Genomic DNA, 21066 nt, shown 5'->3' with positions numbered 1-21066 from the left:
GCCCACACCTCAAGTTAGAGGAGAGTTATCAAGGCATACTGATGATATAGTGAGTGTAGTGTACTAAATATTGGGAAATTATATTGGTTTCCATGGTGATTGCTTATTTTTTAGCACTTGACCCAGAATAACACCTGATTTTGTCTTAACGAATCTCCCTCATTGCTATTCCACTGGTTTACAGGATAATGCATGGATATTCCAGGGCAAAAAACACATTTTTTTCCCCCCAATCTTGTGATGCCCAAAATATAAAACCAGTGGATCTGCAAATATCTTGATCATCTGGTTTATTTTTTTTTATGGCTAATGAATCTATTTCATATCCTTATTATGCTTCCACGATGTTTGTACTGACACTGTCTTATTGTAGCCTGTGTTGAATTGCCTGTACTGAATGGGTTAACACCGATTTAGCACAGCTGAAGCTCATTAAACCGCGCAAAACTTTTGGACGCATAATGTGGTGTGTGAAATGTTGAAACACTCTGCAATCACTATGCGCTGATTTAAAAAATAAATAAAAACGGGGTACTGCAGTGCACCCATAGAAGACTTGCACCATAATCACTACAATAACCTGTATTGGTTAAGGTGCTTATATTAGCCCAGTAAATTATTTTTTTTATAACATAATATAATTGCAATCATTACTAAATATGAATAGTAGGTTAGGTTTATCCTTTATGAACTATTTTTTCCTAGAATCCCTTCTCATAAAAACCCATTTGCCAGCTGTTATTGAATACAAGCACAACATTGAGGTATTGTTCGATAATTGCCCTCTATATATTATCTCTGCGTCAAGCAACCCTTTAGTATGCACCACAGCTACATATTGGATTTATGATATTTAAACCCTCAGTACAGCCAAATAAAGCTTCAGGAAATGCTGTTCCCCACATTACAATGTAACTGCTATAATAGCTGGTCCTTTGAGGTTGCTCTTTCACAAGCTAACAAAAGGACCGAAGAGAACAGACATTAGTTTGTACTTGAATGCTTTGAGAGTTGTGTACATAGCTTATGGCACAGGATAGTGTTTTAAATCTTACGTAAGAGATGGACTGACATTCAGATATGCATCGCTGAACTCTAAAGAGCTGATGAGTATGTTATCAAAACAGGTGCGACTCCTGAAAATGGTCTCTTTTTTAATGTCACCTGTAATCAAAATTTAAAGGGACTCTGTGGGCACTAAGGCCACTTAATTTCAATGAAGTGGTCTTGGCGCCCAGTGTTTTAAAATATAACTTTTCTGTAGAAATGGCAATTTTTTTTATTAAAGGGCTAATCTGTCTCTATTGACTGTAATACTGACAGCCACTAAAGGCGCTTCGATGATATAGTGAAGTAAAACTCCACTATTACAATCAGACGGTCTCCGAGAGACCATCTGATTGGTGCAATTTCCTATGGGAAAGCATTGGATTGGCTAAGATTATCGATCTTGATTATCTCAGCCAAAGAGGTGGAGCTTACCCAAGGAGATCGGTGCTGTGAGGGAGAAAAAGTAAGTAAACTCACCTTTTTAACTCTGGCATCGGGGCCCGGTCACCTAAATGGTGACTAGGCACTATAGCATTAGGAATATACATTTGTATTCATAACACTTTAGTGTTCATTTAAATATTTTAAAGGGATTTATATCGGAATGATATGATGGTACTAACTATTCAGCTGTGTGCAGCCTCAAATGTGTGATAACTAAAATCAGCAGTAATCTTGTTTTTTCCATTAATCTACAGGTGAGTTACCTTGAACACATTTATGGCAAGTTAAAAAGAAAAAAGTGGTTCAGTCCAAGCTGTCTTAAAAGTACGTTTTAAGAAGGAATCAGCATGATCACAAGGGCCTTTCAGTTTATTTATGATTTAGCTAGCAACTTCAAGTAATATTTTCTGCTCTGTTCACCAAAATAGCAGTGATACTGACTGCTTAGAATTTACTAGCAAATGAATAGATTAAACATATACTCTACCTCCCTGCAGTCTTCCTACAAAAACAGCACGGAACCCTGGACTAGATGGGGTGATTGCAGCCGTCCCAAATTATATGGAACACATCCCACAATTCCTAATGAGCAGGTGTGTCGTTTTAGGTTGATTCCATAGCAGTAAAGCCCAGGAAGGTGAAGTTCAATAAAGTACAACATAACATTCCATCTATACATTTGGTAACAATTTAACATTTTAAATTTGTAATGTTTATTAACCTCTATTTACTATATTGTGGAATATGTCTAACCCCTTTATGACAGATGAGTTACCAGGACTCTTATGGCATAAAGAATTAGGGTATCTTGCTGATACAAGCTAACTCTTTCAAACTAAGCTTATTCCTAATAAAAATGTTAAGAGTACAATCTTATATCTGTTTATACTCAACTAAAAACCATATTAAAACTGAATATTTAGCTCTATGCGGGGTCTTTAAGACCAGACAATATAAAATAAGCATTGTTTTCTAATCATGAAACATTTTCTTCTGGAAACAAATTAATCAAGGTTCTATTACACGTAAATATCAGTACACTGTACAGAGACAATATACAATGAGATAAAGTACCTGCAAAGTTGTTTTTCTGAAGTACTGAGATTTTTCCAAGTTTATTCTTGGTTTGTACAGCAATCATGGTATCGAGGTTCTCTAAAAGAAAAAAATGTAAAGTAATAAATGTTGGTCATTTTGTTATGGCTTTAAAAACATAAAATATTAATTTTAAAGGCAGTTGAAAAGCTTATTTCTCTTCTGTGACCTACACATCTTTCCGCAAAAGAAAAAAAAAAGAAAAGAAAAAACAATCATGTTTTATGATATAAATACAAAAAAACAAGTCCTGCGCTCACTCCCATAACTCCTGGGCGGCAGCAACGACCACAGTACACATCAGCCGCAATACATACAGAAACAACCAAAAAAGTTACCTGCGCTCTCTCCTAAATCCCTATGTATATTTAAACAAATGGAGGTAATTTAGTTACTCCAATGGCCACTGGAGGGAATGCCCGCCTGCCAACGTCAAGGCAAACCCCCCCTAGGTGGGTCCTACACTGACCCTTCACGTTAGTTACATAGCTGAAAAGAGGCTTGCGTCCATCAAGTTCAGCCTTCGTCACATTTGTTTTTTGCTGTTGATCCAAAAGAAGGCAAAAAAAACCCAGTTTGTAACACTTCTAATTTTGCAACAAGCTAGGAAAAAAATTCCTTCTTGACCCCAGAATGGCAGTCAGATTTATCCTTGGATCAAGCAGTTATTACCCTACATTGACATCTTGCTTCCTTGAGCTTCTGGCAAAGGTATCTCTAATGAGACCGAAATGGGTGTTTTTTATATACACCCCTATATACTTATTAACGCTTAATAGCGAACACATGGGATGGGCGGATATAAATTCTTCCCTCTTCAATTTCAAGTTATGTATTTTTCCTATAGCTAAGAAAAAATATAAACTTGAATAGGGGTAACCTCTAAGGTCTCAAGTCAGTATTTTTGGATAAGCTTTACAATGATTTAATATTTTTGGATAAACATTTAAAAAATATTAAAATATATTTTAAAAAAAGGCTATATATAATTTTTTTTAAAAATAGTTTTCTAAATATTAATTCATTTTAAACGCTTATACAAAAATATTAAATCTAGGCCTATATCAGAAGATATACTGTATGTTTTAGTACTTTTAAAACCATGATAACTTGTGTATATATGTGATTGTGGTAGGTTTTTAGTCTAAAACAAAAACATAAAAAAAACTTTTTATCGAAAGGTTTTCTAATAATCCAATATTACAAAATAGGATATAGTGATACATAAGTGGAGTTGTACAAAGTAATATGTATAACATAAAAATAACAATCAATGAACCAGTCTACAAACACCCTAAATTCGAATAATACAGGCAAATCAACTAATATGATGAACTGGGTTGTTTGTTAACTGATATCTACAACATGGCAGCTATCCCATAAACCTAAACCTCTTCTGGGCAAATGGTTGATGGGGTAAGAAAAGGACCCATAGATGAAAATGTTATTCCTACACAGAAATGACTTTAATGGTATTTTATTTCCTGTATTATTTGTCTTTATTTTTATATACTATCAAGATATTGTATTAAAATGAGTTAATCCCTGCCTATTACGTCTCATGAAAGATAGCCTAGTCAAACAATACCTAACATACAAAGTGCTGTCTAGCTTTCAATATGAATAGTACAAAAAGATCATATCTATTGCCACTAGTGATGTCGCGAACATAAAATTTTCAGTTCACGAACGGCGAACATAAACTTCCGCAAATGTTCGCGAACGGGCGAAACCGGGCGAACCGCCATAGACTTCAATAGGCAGGCGAATTTTAAAACCCACAGGGACTCTTTCTGGCTACAATAGTGATGGAAAAGTTGTTTCAAGGGGACTAACACCTGGACTGTGGCATGCCGGAGGGGGATCCATGGCAAAACTCCCATGGAAAATTACATAGTGGATGCAGAGTCTGGTTTTAATCCATAAAGGGCATAAATCACCTAACATTCCTAAATTGTTTGGAATAACGTGCTTTACAACATCAGGTATGATGTTGTAGCGATCAGGTAGTGTAAGGGTTACGCCCGCTTCACAGTGACAGACCAAACTCCCCGTTTAACGCACCGCAAACAACCGCAAACAGTCCATTTGCACAACCGCAAACTCCCCATTTGCACAAGGTTGGATACTAAGCTTGCCATGTCCCGTTCCTTGTCTTCACTGATGTCATTGAAGGTCTCTCTTGCTCCACCCAGCCACGTACAACACCAAGGGTCCCCGAAAGGTGACAACAAGCCCCCTGGGACGCCTGCTGTGTTTGGTCTTCCACCTCCTCAAAGCCACCTTCCTCCTCTGACTCCTCTTCTTCAGACTCTTCTCTCTGCATTGCCTCTCTCTGCATTATTATAAGGTGTGTTAAGTAGTACTATTACTATCAGTTTAATCCCTGTTACGTCCCCTATCAGGGGACGTGTATATAAGGCATCGATTTTAGGAACCAGGAGATGGAAAAAGATGCTTGGTCGGTCCTCCTACTTCAAATTTGGGGCACTGCGCGTGCAATCTAATGTGCCACCAGATAGGAGTGGTGTGTTAAGTAGTACTATTCTTATCAGTTTAATCCCAATGTCACGACTACTAGTGTGGTCCAGCATGCAGAAACTATGTAAACATATACATAGGCAAAAAAAAGGAAAATAAAAGGACAGAGCGTAAACCAGACCTTAGAATGGCCGGACTAATACGCTAGAGACAGAGAATGGTCAAAGGGAAAGCCGAGGTCAAGGAAGCCAGAAAATACACAATACCGTTTACACAAGCCAAGTCAGGGAAACCAGAATTCAGAATAACCAAGGAAAAGTCAAGATCAGGATACCAGGAAATCAGATTCACAATGATAAAGCACTCTCAGGAAACCAGGAACAGGAAACCACGACAGGGCAAGGTACTGGAGTGAGCTATGGATTTAAATATCACGCGGCGGGCCGGCAGCCGCGACACCCTGTTACGTCCCCCTCATCAGGCCTTTTTTAGTCGAATGTATCGCCCACTGTCAGTCCCTTCGGGATCCATCCCTCATTCATCTTAATAAAGGTGAGGTAATCTAGACTTTTTTGACCTAGGCGACTTCTCTTCTCAGTGACAATACCTCCTGCTGCACTGAAGGTCCTTTCTGACAGGACACTTGAAGCGGGGCAGGTCAGAAGTTCTATCGCAAATTGGGACAGCTAAGGCCACAGGTCAAGCCTGCACACCCAGTAGTCAAGGGGTTCATAGCTCCTCAGAGTGTCGATATCTGCAGTTAAGGCGAGGTAGTCTGGTACCTGTCGGTCGAGTCGTTCTCTCAGGGTGGACCCCAAAGGGCTGTGGCGATGCGTAGGACTTAAAAAGCTCCGCATGTCCTCCATCAACAATACGTCTGTAAAGCGTCCTGTCCTTGCCGGCGTGGTCATGGGAGGAGGAGGATTACTTTCACCGCTTCCCCTGTTAGATTCCCGTTGTGCTGTGACATCACCCTTATACGCTGTGTAAAGCATACTTTTTAATTGATTTTGGAACTGCTACATCCTTTCCGACTTGCCGTAATTCGGTAACATTTCAGGCACTTTCTGCTTATACCGAGGGGTCTAGTAGCGTGGACACCCAGTACAGGTCGTTCTCCTTCAGCCTTTTTATACGAGGGTCCCTCAACAGGCACGACAGCATGAAAGATCCCATTTGCACAAGGTTGGATGCCGAGCTACTCATGTCCTGTTCCTCATCCTCCGTGATCTCTCTGAAGGTATGTTCTTCCCCCCAGCCACGTACAACACCACGGGTACCAGATAGGTGACAACGAGCACCCTGGGATGCCTGTTGTGGTTGGTCTCCTCAAAGCCACATTCCTCCTCTGACTCCTCTTCCTCACAATCGTCTTCCAGCGTTGCCGCAGGTCCAGCAAGCAATGCTGATAAGGCTGTTTCTGGTGGTGATGGTGACCACAACTCTTCCTCTTCACACTCATCTATGGCCTGATCCAGCACTCTTCGCAGGGCATGCTCCAGGAAGAAAACAAATGGTATGATGTCGCTGATGGTGCCTTTGGTGCGACTGACTAGGTTTGTCACCTCCTCAAAAGGACGCATGACCCTACAGGCATTGCGCATGAGCGTCCAGTAACGTGGCAAAAAAAATTCCAGCTCCGCAGAGGCTGTCCTAGCACCCCGGTCATACAAATACTCGTTAACGGCTTTTTCTTGTTGGAGCAGGCGGTCGAACATTAGGAGTGTTGAATTCCAACGTGTCGGGCTGTCGCAAATCAAGCGCCTCACTGGCATGTTGTTTCGCCACTGGATATCGGAAAAGTGCGCCATGGCCGTGTAGGAATGCCTGAAATGGCCACACACCTTCCTGGCCTGCTTAAGGACGTCCTGTAAGCCTGGGTACTTATGCACAAAGTGTTGTACGATCAGATTACACACATGTGCCATGCACGGCACATGTGTCAACTTGCCCAAATGCAATGCCGCCAACAAATTTCTTCCATTGTCATAAACCACTTTGCCGATCTCCAGTTGGTGCGGAGTCAGCCACTGATCCACCTGTGCGATCAGGGCGGACAGGAGTGCTGGTCCGGTGTGACTCTCTGCTTTCAGGCAAGTCAACCCCAAGACGGCGTGACACTGCCGTATCCGGGATGTGGAACAGTACCTGGGAGCTGGGGGGGTGCCGTTGATGTTGAGCAAGACGCAGCAGCAGAAGAGGACTCAGCCAAGGAGGAGGCAGCAGGCCTGCCTGCAAGTATTGGCGGTGTCACCAACTCCTCTGCAGAGCCACGCATTCCATGCTTGGCAGCCGTCAGCAGGTTTACCCAATGCGCAGTGTAGGTGATACACCTGCCCTGACCATGCTTTGCAGACCAGGTATCAGTGGTCAGATGGACCCTTGCCCCAACACTGTGTGCCAGACATGCCATTACTTCCTTTTGCACAATCGAGTACAGGTTGGGGATTGCCTTTTGTGCAAAGAAATTTCGTCCGGGTACCTTCCACTGCGGTGTCCCAATAGCTAAAAACTTTTTGAACGCCTCAGACTCCACCAGCTTGTATGGTAAAAGCTGGCGGGCTAAGAGTTCAGTCAAGCCAGCTGTCAGACGCCGGGCAAGGGGGTGACTTTGTGACATTGGCTTCTTACGCTCAAACATGTCTTTGAAAGACACCTGACTGTGGGCAGATGAGCAGCAACTGCTCAAGGCAAGAGACGGAAGGGCGGATTGTTGAGAGGGGGCAAGGAGGACAGCAGTGGTTACCGTGGCTGAAGATGCTGGACCAGGAGGAGGATGGCGGCTCTGAGTTTGTGTGCTGCTTGTACTCATGTGTTGATCCCATAGGCGTTTGTGATGTGTGATCATGTGCCTTTGCAAAGCAGTTGTACCTAGGTGGGTGTTGGACTTCTTTTGGCACAGGTTGCAAATGGCATCGCTGTTGTCAGAGGCAGACACACAAAAAAGATGCCACACTGCTGAGCTCTGCAATGACGGCATTCTGGTGGTGGCAACAGCATGCGTTAATTGGCGTGCTGTCTGGCTGACCCCGGGTGCCGATGCATGCTGTCTGACTGTGCCACTAGCTCCTTGCGATGACCTCCCCCTGCTTCCAACTCGTCTCCTCCTCCTCCTCTCTGTCTCCCCATCTGAACTTTCCCCCTGTTCTTCTTCTCTTCTAGCGGGCACCCACGTGACATCCACGGACGCATCGTCATCATCAACCGCTTCACTTGTACCTGACAACTCAGCAAAGGAAGCAGCAGCGGGTGCAACATCATCATCATCACACCGTACGTGTGTAATGCTGCCTGACTGAGACATATACCTGTTATCTACATCCAATAATGCAATAATGGTTGCACATCACTCATTTCTTCCAACTGATGTGTAAATAACTCCTCTGACAGATCAAGTGAAGCGGCTGTGGTGCTAGTGTTGGTGCTGGCGGCAGGCGGGCGAGTGGTAACTTGAGAGGTGCCCGAAGCTAAGTTGGAGGAGGATGGTGCGTCAAGGTTCCGAGCGGAAGCTGTAGAAGATTGGGAGTCCTGTGTTAGCCAGTCAACTATGTCCTAAGAACTTTTCAAGTTCAGGGTACATGGCCTCTGAACACTGGGCATTATTCTAGCGCCAAAGGGAATCACAGCACCACGACCACGACGGCCCCTGCAGGGTGGCCTGCCTCTGCCTGTCATTTTTTTTTCGATTAGTGGTACTATGCGTGCAAGCTACTGTGACAACAGATATGAGTGGCACTGTGCAGTGGCAGAAGTTGGCAGAGTAGACGCTGTAGGCCTGACACACACGCTTGCAGACAACTAACTGCTATTCAGTCTATTACAGTCAAAAAAAAATTAAATGCAAGCTATTGGGACACCAGATATGAGTGAGTGGTGGCACTGGGCAGGCCCTGAAATGCACACTCGTGAAGGAAACTGACTGCTATTATATTACAGTCCGAAAAGTTTCGTTTTTTTTAAATGCAAGCTATTGGGACACCAGATATGAGTGGTGGCACTGGGCAAGTGGGCACAGTATACGCTGTGAGCCTGACACACACGCTGGCAGACAACTAACTGCTATTCAATCTATTACAGTCAAAATTGTATTTTTTTTTTTTAAATGTACACTACTGTTACACCAGATATGAGTTGCACTGGTGTGACACTGTGCCCTGGCAGGCCCTGAAACGCACACGTGTGAAGGAAACTGACTGCTATTATATTACAGTCCAAAAAGTGTTTTTTTTGTTAAATGCAAGCTATTGTGACACCAGATATGAGTGGTGGCACTGGGCAAGTGGGCACAGTATACGCTGTGAGCCTGACACACACGCTGGCAGACAACTAACTGCTATTCAATCTATTACAGTCAAAATTGTTTTGTTTTTTTTTAAATGTACACTACTGTTACACCAGATATGAGTTGCACTGGTGTGACACTGTGCCCTGGCAGGCCCTGAAACGCACACTCGTGAAGGAAACTGACTGCTATTATATTACAGTCGAAAAAGTTTTTTTTTTTTTAAATGCAAGCTATTGGGACACCAGTGAGTGAGTGGTGGCACTGGGCAAGTGGGCACAGTATATGCTGTGAGCCTGACACACAGGCTGGCAGGCAGGCAACTGCAATTACATTACACAGAAAAAAAAAAGCAGACTGATGTTCTAGCCCTAAAAAGGGCTTTTTGGGGTGCTGTCCTTACAGCAGAGATCAGATGAGTCCTTCAGGACTGTAGTGGACACTGAGTACACTAGCCTAGCTATCAATTTCCCTATCAAATAAGCAGCAGCTAAACTGTCCCTCCTCTCACTAAGAATGCAGCTTCACAATGAATGTAAAATGGATGCTGTCCAGGAGGTGGGAGGGTCTGGGAGGGAGGGTCTGCTGCTGATTGACTGGAATGTGTCTGCTGACTGTGAGGTACAGGCAGGGTCAAAGTTTACTCAATGATGACGAATAGGGGGCGGACTGAACAGCGCATGTGTTCGCCATCCGTGGCGAACGCGAACAAGCGATGTTCACCGGCAACTATTCGCCTGCGAACAGTTCGGGACATCACTAATTGCCACAAATAAAGTGCCAAGGATTTTGGCCTTATAAAATTAACAAACAAATAGCAGAACAAATCCTGCTAACATGCAATATACATAAATAAATAGTGCTATCAGATTACATATTACAACAACAAACGATTCTCAAACAGCATTCAGCAATTTAATATCAAATATACAACTTAAAATTAGCCTAGCCATCTCTATAAATGCCAAGGGTATTTTACGGGCGAGAGACTAACGTGATATCCTGAAGAGGATGCAATGAAGAAGATGGTGGTGGCTGCGCCCCACCTTTCCCTGCGCCCCACAACCATCTCACTGCAAGTGACAAAGGCATCATCGGCGTCTTTGTAAAATATGCAAAGACCCCAGAAGAAGACAGGGTTGCTTTAACAGCCGCTACTTGTAGTGACAGGTACTTCAGCAAGTAGCGGTTGGCTTGTGAAATGCAATAGCAGTAAGGGAGATATGCCAGTCTTATCTTCACTAGTGAGATACTTACTCTATCTAATAAATGCCATTCCCATTGCTATTTTTCTTTCTCTATGCAGGTTTTTTGACTTGTTTAGAGAGTTATAAATTAGGTTCAGACACTAGTAAATGCCAATTTCATGTATCTTTTATCTGATGATAAAGAATTTTTAACACCTCTAATAAATCGAGAAGACAGTAATGATGTCACTGTCTGCTTGTCTATTACTGTCAATGTTATCCCCCTGTTAATTATACAGACCATATAAAACTGCCATGGCTAAGGCCCCGTTAAACCCAATTTTAGACTTCTGCTACAGATCCTCAGTTTGAAGACTATAAATAACCAAGTAAATTTACAACTCATATTATTTAGTTCAACAAGCACATAGGCTCTCTACTTCCAAATTATTCAATGGTGGTTTAACTACATTTTATTAAACCTGAATTATTAATGTAGCATTTTTTTATTTTTTTTTACTTTGCCACAAACTCACGTTTTCTTTTACTGACGTCATAACTGAGTAACCAAACGATCTATTAGATATTATAATGGTTGCCTGGATTTTGAAGAACATTTCCGTGTTGGAGCTACAGAAACAGTTCACTTGTCGTTCACATAACATAATAAGATCACAGCCATCTGTGCACAGGTGGACAATATTTGCTTTGAGGAACATTGAGGGAAAACGGGAAATGAGTCATCAATGCTCCATGCATGCGTGCATGAGTGGTTTCCAGGCAACTATTTGTCCTAATAGCTTAACAGGATCTTATCACCCTGACATTCTATGTTACTTAGATATTTTTAATTTGATGGACAATGACGAATTGTAGAAACCTGCTTTTGTATATTTTCCTGTTATCTGTGGAATCGTACTAAATGGTATTTGCTCTTTCAAATCGTCTTCCCTCTTCGTCTATTTTCAAAATATATATTTTTTTTTTCTTTAAAAACAACCCCAAATCTGTTAATTATTTCCTTGTTGGTACTTCTTTAGAAATTAAAAGATATACATGGCAAATATTAAGATATTTAAATTGCCAGGTGCAAAATATTCACATTACACAAAAATAAAATCACATTAATTGTGAACATTTTATTTTGTACAGTGTCACAGTGTACAGGGAATGTGTGTTCTTGGGTTAAAATTATAATATACTGCAGAGTGATTAAATATAGGGGACACTTATGAATAATAATAGTTATGAATATTAAAGAGAATAGGCAGCAAAACAATTTTACTAATTCACCATACTGTACAATCACTATTTTATACCAAAACAACTTTAGGTTAATGAAGCAGTTTTGGTGTATAGATTATGCCCCTGCAGTCTCGCTGCCATTTGACACTTGCCAGTGGACACTTAATAATCTTTTTGATGATTATCTTGATGTATTATTTTTAGTTTTACAAACTCATATCTTTCCATTTAGTGAGTATACAGATATCTATTTCAAAATCATAAAATTAAATTCCTTCTCATATATATGTATATATATATGAGAAGGAATTTAATTTTATGATTTTTTATGATTAAAAAAAAATATATATATATATATATTTTATTATTATTATTTGCTTTTAACATTTTTACATATTATCTAAGGCTTTTATATATTGTATACAAGTGTGAATCCTGCTATATTGTGTCTTGGGTTTGGATCTACAAGTTACCTGTTATATACCATGTGACTATACCATAACACGCAATCTTTTGTGTATATGTAATTCCCTTGATTTATCCGTTTTCAGGATTACTCACTAATGTGAGAATTCAAGGTGAATTTATGGTACCGTATATACTCGAGTATAAGTCGGCCCGAATATAAGCCGAGGCCCCTAATTTTACCACAAAAAAATGGGAAAACGTATTGACTCGTGTATAAGCCTAGGGTGGGAAATGCAGCAGCTACTGGTAAATTTCTTTTTTTTTTTTTTTTTATAATCATCTTTATTTAATAATTTTGTTTTGTACAGTCAGCCAGTATATTAAATGATATTCGTTAAACGTAACAAAAGCATTTGTGGATTTTAGTTTTAGTTTACATCGTATTCAAATCACAAATATATTGTCCTGATATAAAGAATATCGTAAAAAAAATACATCGTAAAGCGTACTTTGACTGACTTAGTAAAAAAAAAAAATACATCTTTCACACATTCATTCATACTTTCAGACTGAAAGATAGATCGTTCCCAGCTAATATTCATCAGTCAGGAGTAAAGAAGAAAAAAAGAACATAGTGATTGTGCATATTGTTCCTTCAGTATGGGCAGGGATTTAGTAAACGGGGAGGCCTTATTGTTTAGGATGAACATCATTGAGTCTTGTATTGTTTTGCATTGATATCGATAACTATCTCTGGTTGTTCCTTTAGATCAATTAAGTATTATAGTCCTATCTAATAAAACATCTTGGTGAGGGACAACTAATGATCGTCCGAGACTACATCAATGTTTCTATACATAGAAGTAGTAGATAATAGTAGGTCAGACCCAAAGTTCCCTTTCCTCTTGACATTAGGGTATAAAAGTGTAATAAAATTACCAGTTTTTTCACCACCTTTGGATCGTTACAATACTGTTATAATTAACAAATAGTGGGGGGTTACCCATTTTCATGCATAGATTGACATTGGATTATACAAATGTAGAAGGATTGCCCGTTTTTTCACCACCTTTAGATCATTACAATACTATTATAGTTAGCAAGTGATAGGGGGCTGCCCATTTTCATTGATAGATTGATATCACATTGTTTAACCACAATTTGTAAATACCTTTTTTAAGAGTTGAGCTCGATATATTATTAGTGAGATTATTTTCCATCGTGAGTTGGTATTTGATTTGATTAATAAGATGTATTTTTTGGAAGGGAATAGATGATTTCCAGTTTCTAGCAATTATAATTTTGGCAGCCACAAAACAATGAGATGCTATGCATTTAATTTCTTGTGTGTCCAAATTCCAGTTATAATGTAAAATCGCTACAGCTGGATTTTGTTCCAATCTTTTATGAGACAACTCATACAAAACATCGTAGGTCCATGACCATAGTATCTTTACAATCGGACATTCCCACCAGGTATGTATATATGTCCCAGCAGATGACCCACACCTCCAACATATATTCTGTAAATGTGGGTACATCTTTGATAGTCTAGATGGAGTGTAGTACCATTTATATATTAATTTAAAATGGCATTCTACCAAATTTATACCATGTATATATTTTGTTAAGTAAGAAATAGATGAGCACCATTGTTTTTCTGATATTGATATGTCTAATTCTTTTTCCCAATAATCTATGATTTTTAAAGGTATCTGACCCATTTCTTTTAACAGGACATTCGCCAATGATGTGACTTTTTTCTTGGATCTATTACAGAATATGATTTCCAATTGGTTAGAAATTGTAGATATATTATCAATAATAGAGGAGTGTAAGTAATGTTTAATCCTTAAATAGGTAAAGATTTCTCTAGATGGTAATTTATAGGAATCTACGATGTGTTGAAATGATATCAATCTATTGTCAATCATAATGTCAGAAACAGTATCTATACCGTGTTCAAACCAAATATTCAAGGATAAGTCAGTTACATTCTGCTCAATTACCGCTATAGAACAAGTCTTTGGTATCTTGTTTACATAACCCAACAATTTTTTGATTTCTTGCCAGGTGTTTAACGATTGGCTGAGTATAAATGATTCAATCTGCGTAAAAAATTGGGATTTACCCGGTAGTTCCTTCCATATCAAGAGTTCCAATTTATTGGGCATCACAACCTGTGACTCCAAAATATGCCAGGGTTCATCTAAAAATTGTGGGTCTTGAAGACAGAATATATGTCTTATCATATTTGCATAATAAGTGGTGAGAATATTAGGAAAATTTAAGCCCCCATTCGTTATTCTCTTAGACAAGATTTTAGAACTAATTCTCGTTTTTTTGTTTTTCCATATGAACTTGGAAAAATATGATTGAATCATATTTAGCCAAGACCTTGGAATTTTCATAGGTATCATGGAAAATAAGTAGGACCACTTTGGCAATATATATGAATTTATAGTGTTAATTCTGCCGATCCAAGTAGTCTCCAAATTTTTCCACTTTTGTAATTTATAATTCATTTCTTTGATCATTCTAAGAATATTAATCTCCATTATATCCTCAATATCTGAAAAGAGGAGTGTATACCGCGCCTAGAGGTATTAGTATATAAAAAAATTATACATACATATAGTCGATGGAAATTTTGACAATGGGTGGTAACAGGGGTCAAGTCCTGGAGAAAAAAGTGTGGGAACTCACCCATGATTCCCCCCCCCCCCCCCCCTAAAAAAAAAATTACACTCCTATGCATATAGTGCAGTTCAGGGTGTGTATAATGAATGTACTGTGTTTGTAGTGAGTGCAGTCTGTATAATAAATGTAGTGTTTTTGTAGTGAGTGCAGAATGTGTATAATGAATTTAGTGTCTGTAGTGAGTGCAGAATGTGTATAATGAATTTAGTGTTTGTAGTGACTGCAGAGTGTGTATAGTGAATGTAGTGAGTTTGTAGTGAGTGCAGAGTGTGTATAATGAATGTAGTGTGTTTGTAGTGAGTGCAGAGTGTGTATAATGAATGTAGTGTGTTTGTAGTGAGTGCAGAGTGTGTATAATGAATGCAGTGTGTTTGTAGTGAGTGCAGAGTGTGTATAATGAATGCAGTGTGTTTGTAGTGAGTGCAGAGTGTGTATAATGAATGTAGTGTGTTTGTAGTGAGTGCAGAGTGTTTATAATGAATGCAGTGTGTCTGTAGTGAGTGCAGAGTGTGTATAATGAATGCAGTGTGTTTGTAGCGAGTGCAGAATGTGTATAATTAATGTAGTGTGTCTGGTGAGTGCAGTGTGTATAATGAATGCAGTGTGTTTGTAGTGAGTGCAGAGTGTGTATAATGAATGTAGTGAGTGCAGTGTGTATAATAAATGTAGTGTGTTTGTAGTGAGTGCAGAGTGTGTATAATGAATGTAGTGTTTGTAGTGAGTGCAGTGTGTGTATAATGAATGCAGTGTGTTTGTAGTGAGTGCAGAGTGTGTATAATGAATGTAGTGAGTGCAGTGTGTATAATAAATGTAGTGTGTTTGTAGTGAGTGCAAAGTGTGTATAATAAATGTAGTGTGTTTGTAGTGAGTGCAGAATGTGTATAATGAATGTAGTGTGTCTAGTGAGTGCAGTGTGTATAATGAATGCAGTGTGTTTGTAGTGAGTGCAGAGTGTGTATAATGAATGTAGTGAGTGCAGTGTGTATAATAAATGTAGTGTGTTTGTAGTGAGTGCAGAGTGTGTATAATGAGTGCAGTGTGTTTGTAGTGAGTGCAGAGTGTGTATAATGAATGTAGTGTGTTTGTAGTAAGTGCAGAGTATGTATAATGAATGTAGTCTGTTTGTAGTGAGTGCATAGTGTGTATAATGAATGCAGTGTGTGCAGTGAATACAGTGTGTATAATTAATGTAGTGTATTTGTAGTGAGTTCAGAGTGTGTATAATGAATGTAGTGTGTTTGAAGTAAGTTCCGAGTGTGTATAGTGAATGTAGTGTGATTGTAGTGAGTGCAGAGTGTGTATAGTGAATGTGATGTGTTTGTAGTGAGTGTAGAGTGTGTATAATGAATGTAGTGTGTTTGTAGTGAGTGCAGTGTGTATAATAAATGTAGTGTGTTTGTAGTGAGTGCAGAGTGTGTATAATGAATGTAGTGTGTTTGTAGTGAGTGCAGTGTGTATAATAAATGTAGTGTGTTTGTAGTGAGTGCAGGGTGTGTATAATGAATGCAGTGTGTGTGTGTGCTGGAAGATGTGCGTGCGTGCGTGCGTGCTGGATGATGTGGGTGTGTGCTGAATGATGTGTGTGTGTGCTGGATGATGTGGGTGTGCGCTGGATGATGTGGGTGTGCGCTGGATGATGTGGGTGTGTGCTGGATGATGTGGGTGTGTGCTGGATGATGTGTGTGTGTGTGTGCTGGATGATGTGTGTGTGTGTGTGCTGGATGATGTGTGTGTGTGTGTGCTGGATGATGTGTGTGTGTGTGTGTGCTGGATGATGTGTGTGTGTGTGTGTGCTGGATGATCTCTGTGTGTGTGTGTGCTGGATGATCTCTGTGTGTGTGTGTGCTGGATGATCTCTGTGTGTGTGTGCAGTGGCGTACACACGATCCATGGGGCCCCGGTGCGAAAATTGATCTGTGGACCCCCCCCCCCACACGCTTACTCTGCACGGGCCTGGGCCGCAACACATGGTGCGACCCCTGTGACCGCGTGATGTAAGCCAGTGCATGCAGATACACATAGACTTAAAGGACCACTATAGGCACTCTGATCACTTCAGCTCAATGAAGTGGTCTGGGTGCCAGTTCCCTCTAGTTTTAACCCTGCAGCTGAAAACATAGCAGTTTCAGAGAAACTGCTATGTTTCACTAAGGGTTAATCCAGCCTCTAGTAGCTGTCTCACTGACAGCCGCTAGAGGAGCTTCCGCGATTCTCACTGTGAAAAATCACAGTGAGAAGACGCTGGACGTCCATAGGAAAGCATTGAGTAATGCTTTCCTATGGGCAGTTTCAATGCGTTCCCGGCTTCGCTGCGCATGCGCATTCGGAGCTGAGAGGCGGATCAGGGCGGAGAGATCCCCAGCGCAAAGGGAGCCCGGTGCTGGAGAAAGGTAAGTGCTGAAGGGGTTTTTACCACACACACACTCTTACGAACAGACACATACACACTAGCTAACAGACACACACATTTACTGACAGACACACTTAGTGACAGACATACATACACTCTCACTGACAAACACACACTCACTAACAGACACACACAAATTAACACACTCAGTAAGACACACACAGTAACACACTCACTGACACACAAACACACACACTGACACTCACTAGCAGACACACACAACTAACACACACACTAACAAACACACAAAAACTAACACTCACTGACACTCACTAGCAGACACACACAAACTAACACACTCAGTAACAGACACACACACTAACACACACACTGAGGGCTGCACACAGATGGTGCTGCACACAGAGGGCAAGGGGGCTGCACAGAGAAGGGGGAATGAACTGCACAGAGGGGGAAGGGGAATTCACACAGGGGGTGGGGGCTGCACACAGAGAGGGAAAGGGGGCTGCACAAAGGGGGGAAAGGGAGATTCACACAAAGGGGAATTAACTGCACAGAGGGGGAGAGGGGGAAATTAACTGCACAGAGGGAAAAAGGGGGATTCATACAAGGGGGAGAGGGCTGCACAGAGAGGGGGAAGGGGGCTGCACAAAGTGGGGGAAGGAGGCTGCACAAAGGGGGGAATGAACTGCACAGAAGGGGGAATCACAGAGGGGGTAAAGGGGTTCAAACAGGAGGAAAGGATGCACAAAGGGGGATGGGCAGCACACAGGATTGCCAAGGGACTCACTGTGGTGGGGATTAAGGACTTTAAAATATGCAATGCAAAAAAAAAAACAACAACAATACACCTTCCTATTTGTTGTCCCCCTCACTTTGGCTTACCTTGGGTCGAAGAGGGGAGACACAATGATCTGGACCTGGCCTGACTGGGGGGATGCACAGCAACACTCAGTGTCTGCTACTTCCTGCTGTCAGACAGTGGCAGTGCTGAAGGGCTGCTGCCTGCTGGAGAGGCAGTGAGGGAGATCTGATTTCCTGCGGAGCAGGAGGAGAAGGTTCCTTCCTGGCTGCCTTACCACCTCCACGTTCCCCCCCTGGGCTCCACCCCCACCCCCTGCACTACACGCCCCAGTCAGACAGCATACCGGCCCCAGCTTACCTGCTGCATCAGTCACTGAGTCTGAGACTCAGAGCAGCCAGCCAGCTATCTGCCGAGGCCGCCCACAGCACCAGGAAGAATGTTATTATCCCCCCCGCTTCTTACCTTGTCAGGGAGGGGGGAGATCGCCTGGTGGTCCGGTGGAGGGAAGCAGCCGCTGCACACAGGTCCCATCACACGCTGTGTTTCCTCTCCAGCTCTAACTCTCGCGAGACTCGCCTGTGCGGAGCGTTGCCATGGTAACCCGTGGTCTCGCGAGAGTTGGAGCCGGAGAGGGAACACAGCGTGTTATGGCCCCTGTGTGCAGGTAGCAGGGCAGGTCCTGCAGGACTGGGAACGGGAACGGCGTTCCTGCTTTGGAAAAAGTGCAGGAACGCCGTTCCCATGCGTTCCTGCAGGACTCGAGCCCTGGGTGGTAACCTCAAAATAAAAAGCAAAACATAATAGTGCAATACAGTAAATAAACAAGAAAGGTCGAATAAAGCTATACACAGTCCACTCACATGGGGATGAGCTATAACAGAGCTCAGCTGTGATGCGCCTGGACGGTATAATCCCCGTCTCGGGATATATGGTGGTATTGCTTCAGGGATTTTCCAAGGTGCAGTGGTGCGTAGATCATAAAATCCAAAAGTAAAAATATGGCAGCATATGGTGAAGTACGTACTGATATAGTAGTAACAAGTATAAAAGGTATTATACTTACAATTTCTAGAGCATCTAACCTGCTCTAGTATAGACAGCCTAGGTGGTATAATCCCCACCAGGGATATGCAGGATCCAGGGAGTAGAAGGTAATAATAATAAAAATATATATATATAAAGTAGGCTAAAAGAAGTACTTTAATATATAAAACAAACAGGTATAATTACAAGTATAAATAAAAGTCCACTTTACGCGTTTCGCCTCACAGGGCTTCTTCAGAAGTACACTTCTGAAGAAGCCCTGTGAGGCGAAACGCGTAAAGTGGACTTTTATTTATACTTGTAATTATACCTGTTTGTTTTATATATTAAAGTACTTCTTTTAGCCTACTTTATATATATATATTTTTATTATTATTACCTTCTACTCCCTGGATCCTGCATATCCCTGGTGGGGATTATACCACCTAGGCTGTCTATACTAGAGCAGGTTAGATGCTCTAGAAATTGTAAGTATAATACCTTTTATACTTGTTACTACTATATCAGTACGTACTTCACCATATGCTGCCATATTTTTACTTTTGGATTTTATGATCTATGCACCACTGCACCTTGGAAAATCCCTGAAGCAATACCACCATATATCCCGAGACGGGGATTATACCGTCCAGGCGCATCACAGCTGAGCTCTGTTATAGCTCATCCCCATGTGAGTGGACTGTGTATAGCTTTATTCGACCTTTCTTGTTTATTTACTGTATTGCACTATTATGTTTTGCTTTTTATTTTGAGGTTACCACCCATTGTCAAAATTTCCATCGACTATATGTATGTATAATTTTTTTATATACTAATACCTCTAGGCGCGGTATACACTCCTCTTTTCCGATTTCTATTTCACATACAAGGTTTTGGGAATCCTTGTTTTGTACACTGCTGCCTGCCCATCACTTACTATAGCGAGCGCCTATTACCCTCTGCTTTGTATCCTCAATATCTGCTGATATAGTAATCCCAAGATATTCTATTTCCTTATTAGACCAGATGAAATTATATAGATCCGATAATCTCTTAACCGCATTCTGTGATAAATTGGTATACAGGGCAGTGGATTTCGAGATATTAAGCTTGAAATTGGAAATCAAACTGTAAGATTCTATTTCTTGCATAAGAAAAGGCAAAGATGATTCTGGTGAGGTCAATGATATCAATGCGTCATCCGCATATAACGATATTTTTAATTCGGTGTGCGCAATAGGGAATCCTTTAATATTATAATTATTCCTTATAGCGATAGCCAAAGGTTCCAGAGTTAAAATATATAAAAGTGGGGATAATGGGCATCCCTGTCTGGTACCATTTCGGAGTGGGAACCATCCAGCTAAGATGTTAGTTAGGGCCCACTGTCCTAGCTGAGGGGTTGGAATACAGTGCCATAATTGCATTACAAATTCTGCCCTGGAAACCAAACGCAGTTAGTGTCTCCCTAAGGTATCCCCACCCGACCCTGTCGAACGCTTTCTCAGCGTCTAGAGACAGGGTCAGGAGGGGAATATTGGATCTATTAGTGATATCCAATATGTCTATTATTCTTCTAGTATTATTGGAGGACATACGTTACTGGTAAATTTCTAAATAAAATTAGATCCCAATAAATTACATTAACCCCTTAAGGACACATGACATGTCTGACACGTCATGATTCCCTTTTATTCCAGAAGTTTGGTCCTTAAGGGGTTAAAGGGACACTATAGTCACCTGAACAACTTTAGCTTAATGAAGCAGTTTTGGTGTATAGAACATGCCCCTGCAGCCTCACTGCTCAATCCTCTGCCATTTAGGAGTTAAATCCCTTTGTTTATGAACCCTAGTCACACCTCCCTGCATGTGACTTGCACAGCCTTCCATAAACACTTCCTGTAAAGAGAGCCCTATTTAGGCTTTCTTTATTGCAAGTTCTGTTTAATTAAGATTTTCTTATCCCCTGCTATGTTAA

General features: G+C 41.1%; 1 protein-coding gene across 1 annotated transcript in view; it reads right to left on the bottom strand.

Annotated features, from left to right (window-relative positions):
* The window catches only part of SCG3 (secretogranin III), a 53546-nt gene that overhangs the window by 12584 nt on the left and 19896 nt on the right, over nt 1-21066 (bottom strand). The window contains exon 9 of the mRNA XM_063449042.1: nt 2569-2649. Coding sequence (XP_063305112.1) covers nt 2569-2649 — 81 coding nt within the window. The remainder of the gene's footprint in view (nt 1-2568; nt 2650-21066) is intronic.

The sequence above is a fragment of the Pelobates fuscus genome, chromosome 3 (assembly GCF_036172605.1).
Source record: "Pelobates fuscus isolate aPelFus1 chromosome 3, aPelFus1.pri, whole genome shotgun sequence".
Lineage (NCBI taxonomy): Eukaryota > Metazoa > Chordata > Amphibia > Anura > Pelobatidae > Pelobates > Pelobates fuscus.
Note: the sequence above shows the minus strand (reverse complement) of the source record. Positions and strands in the feature narration are given on the sequence as shown.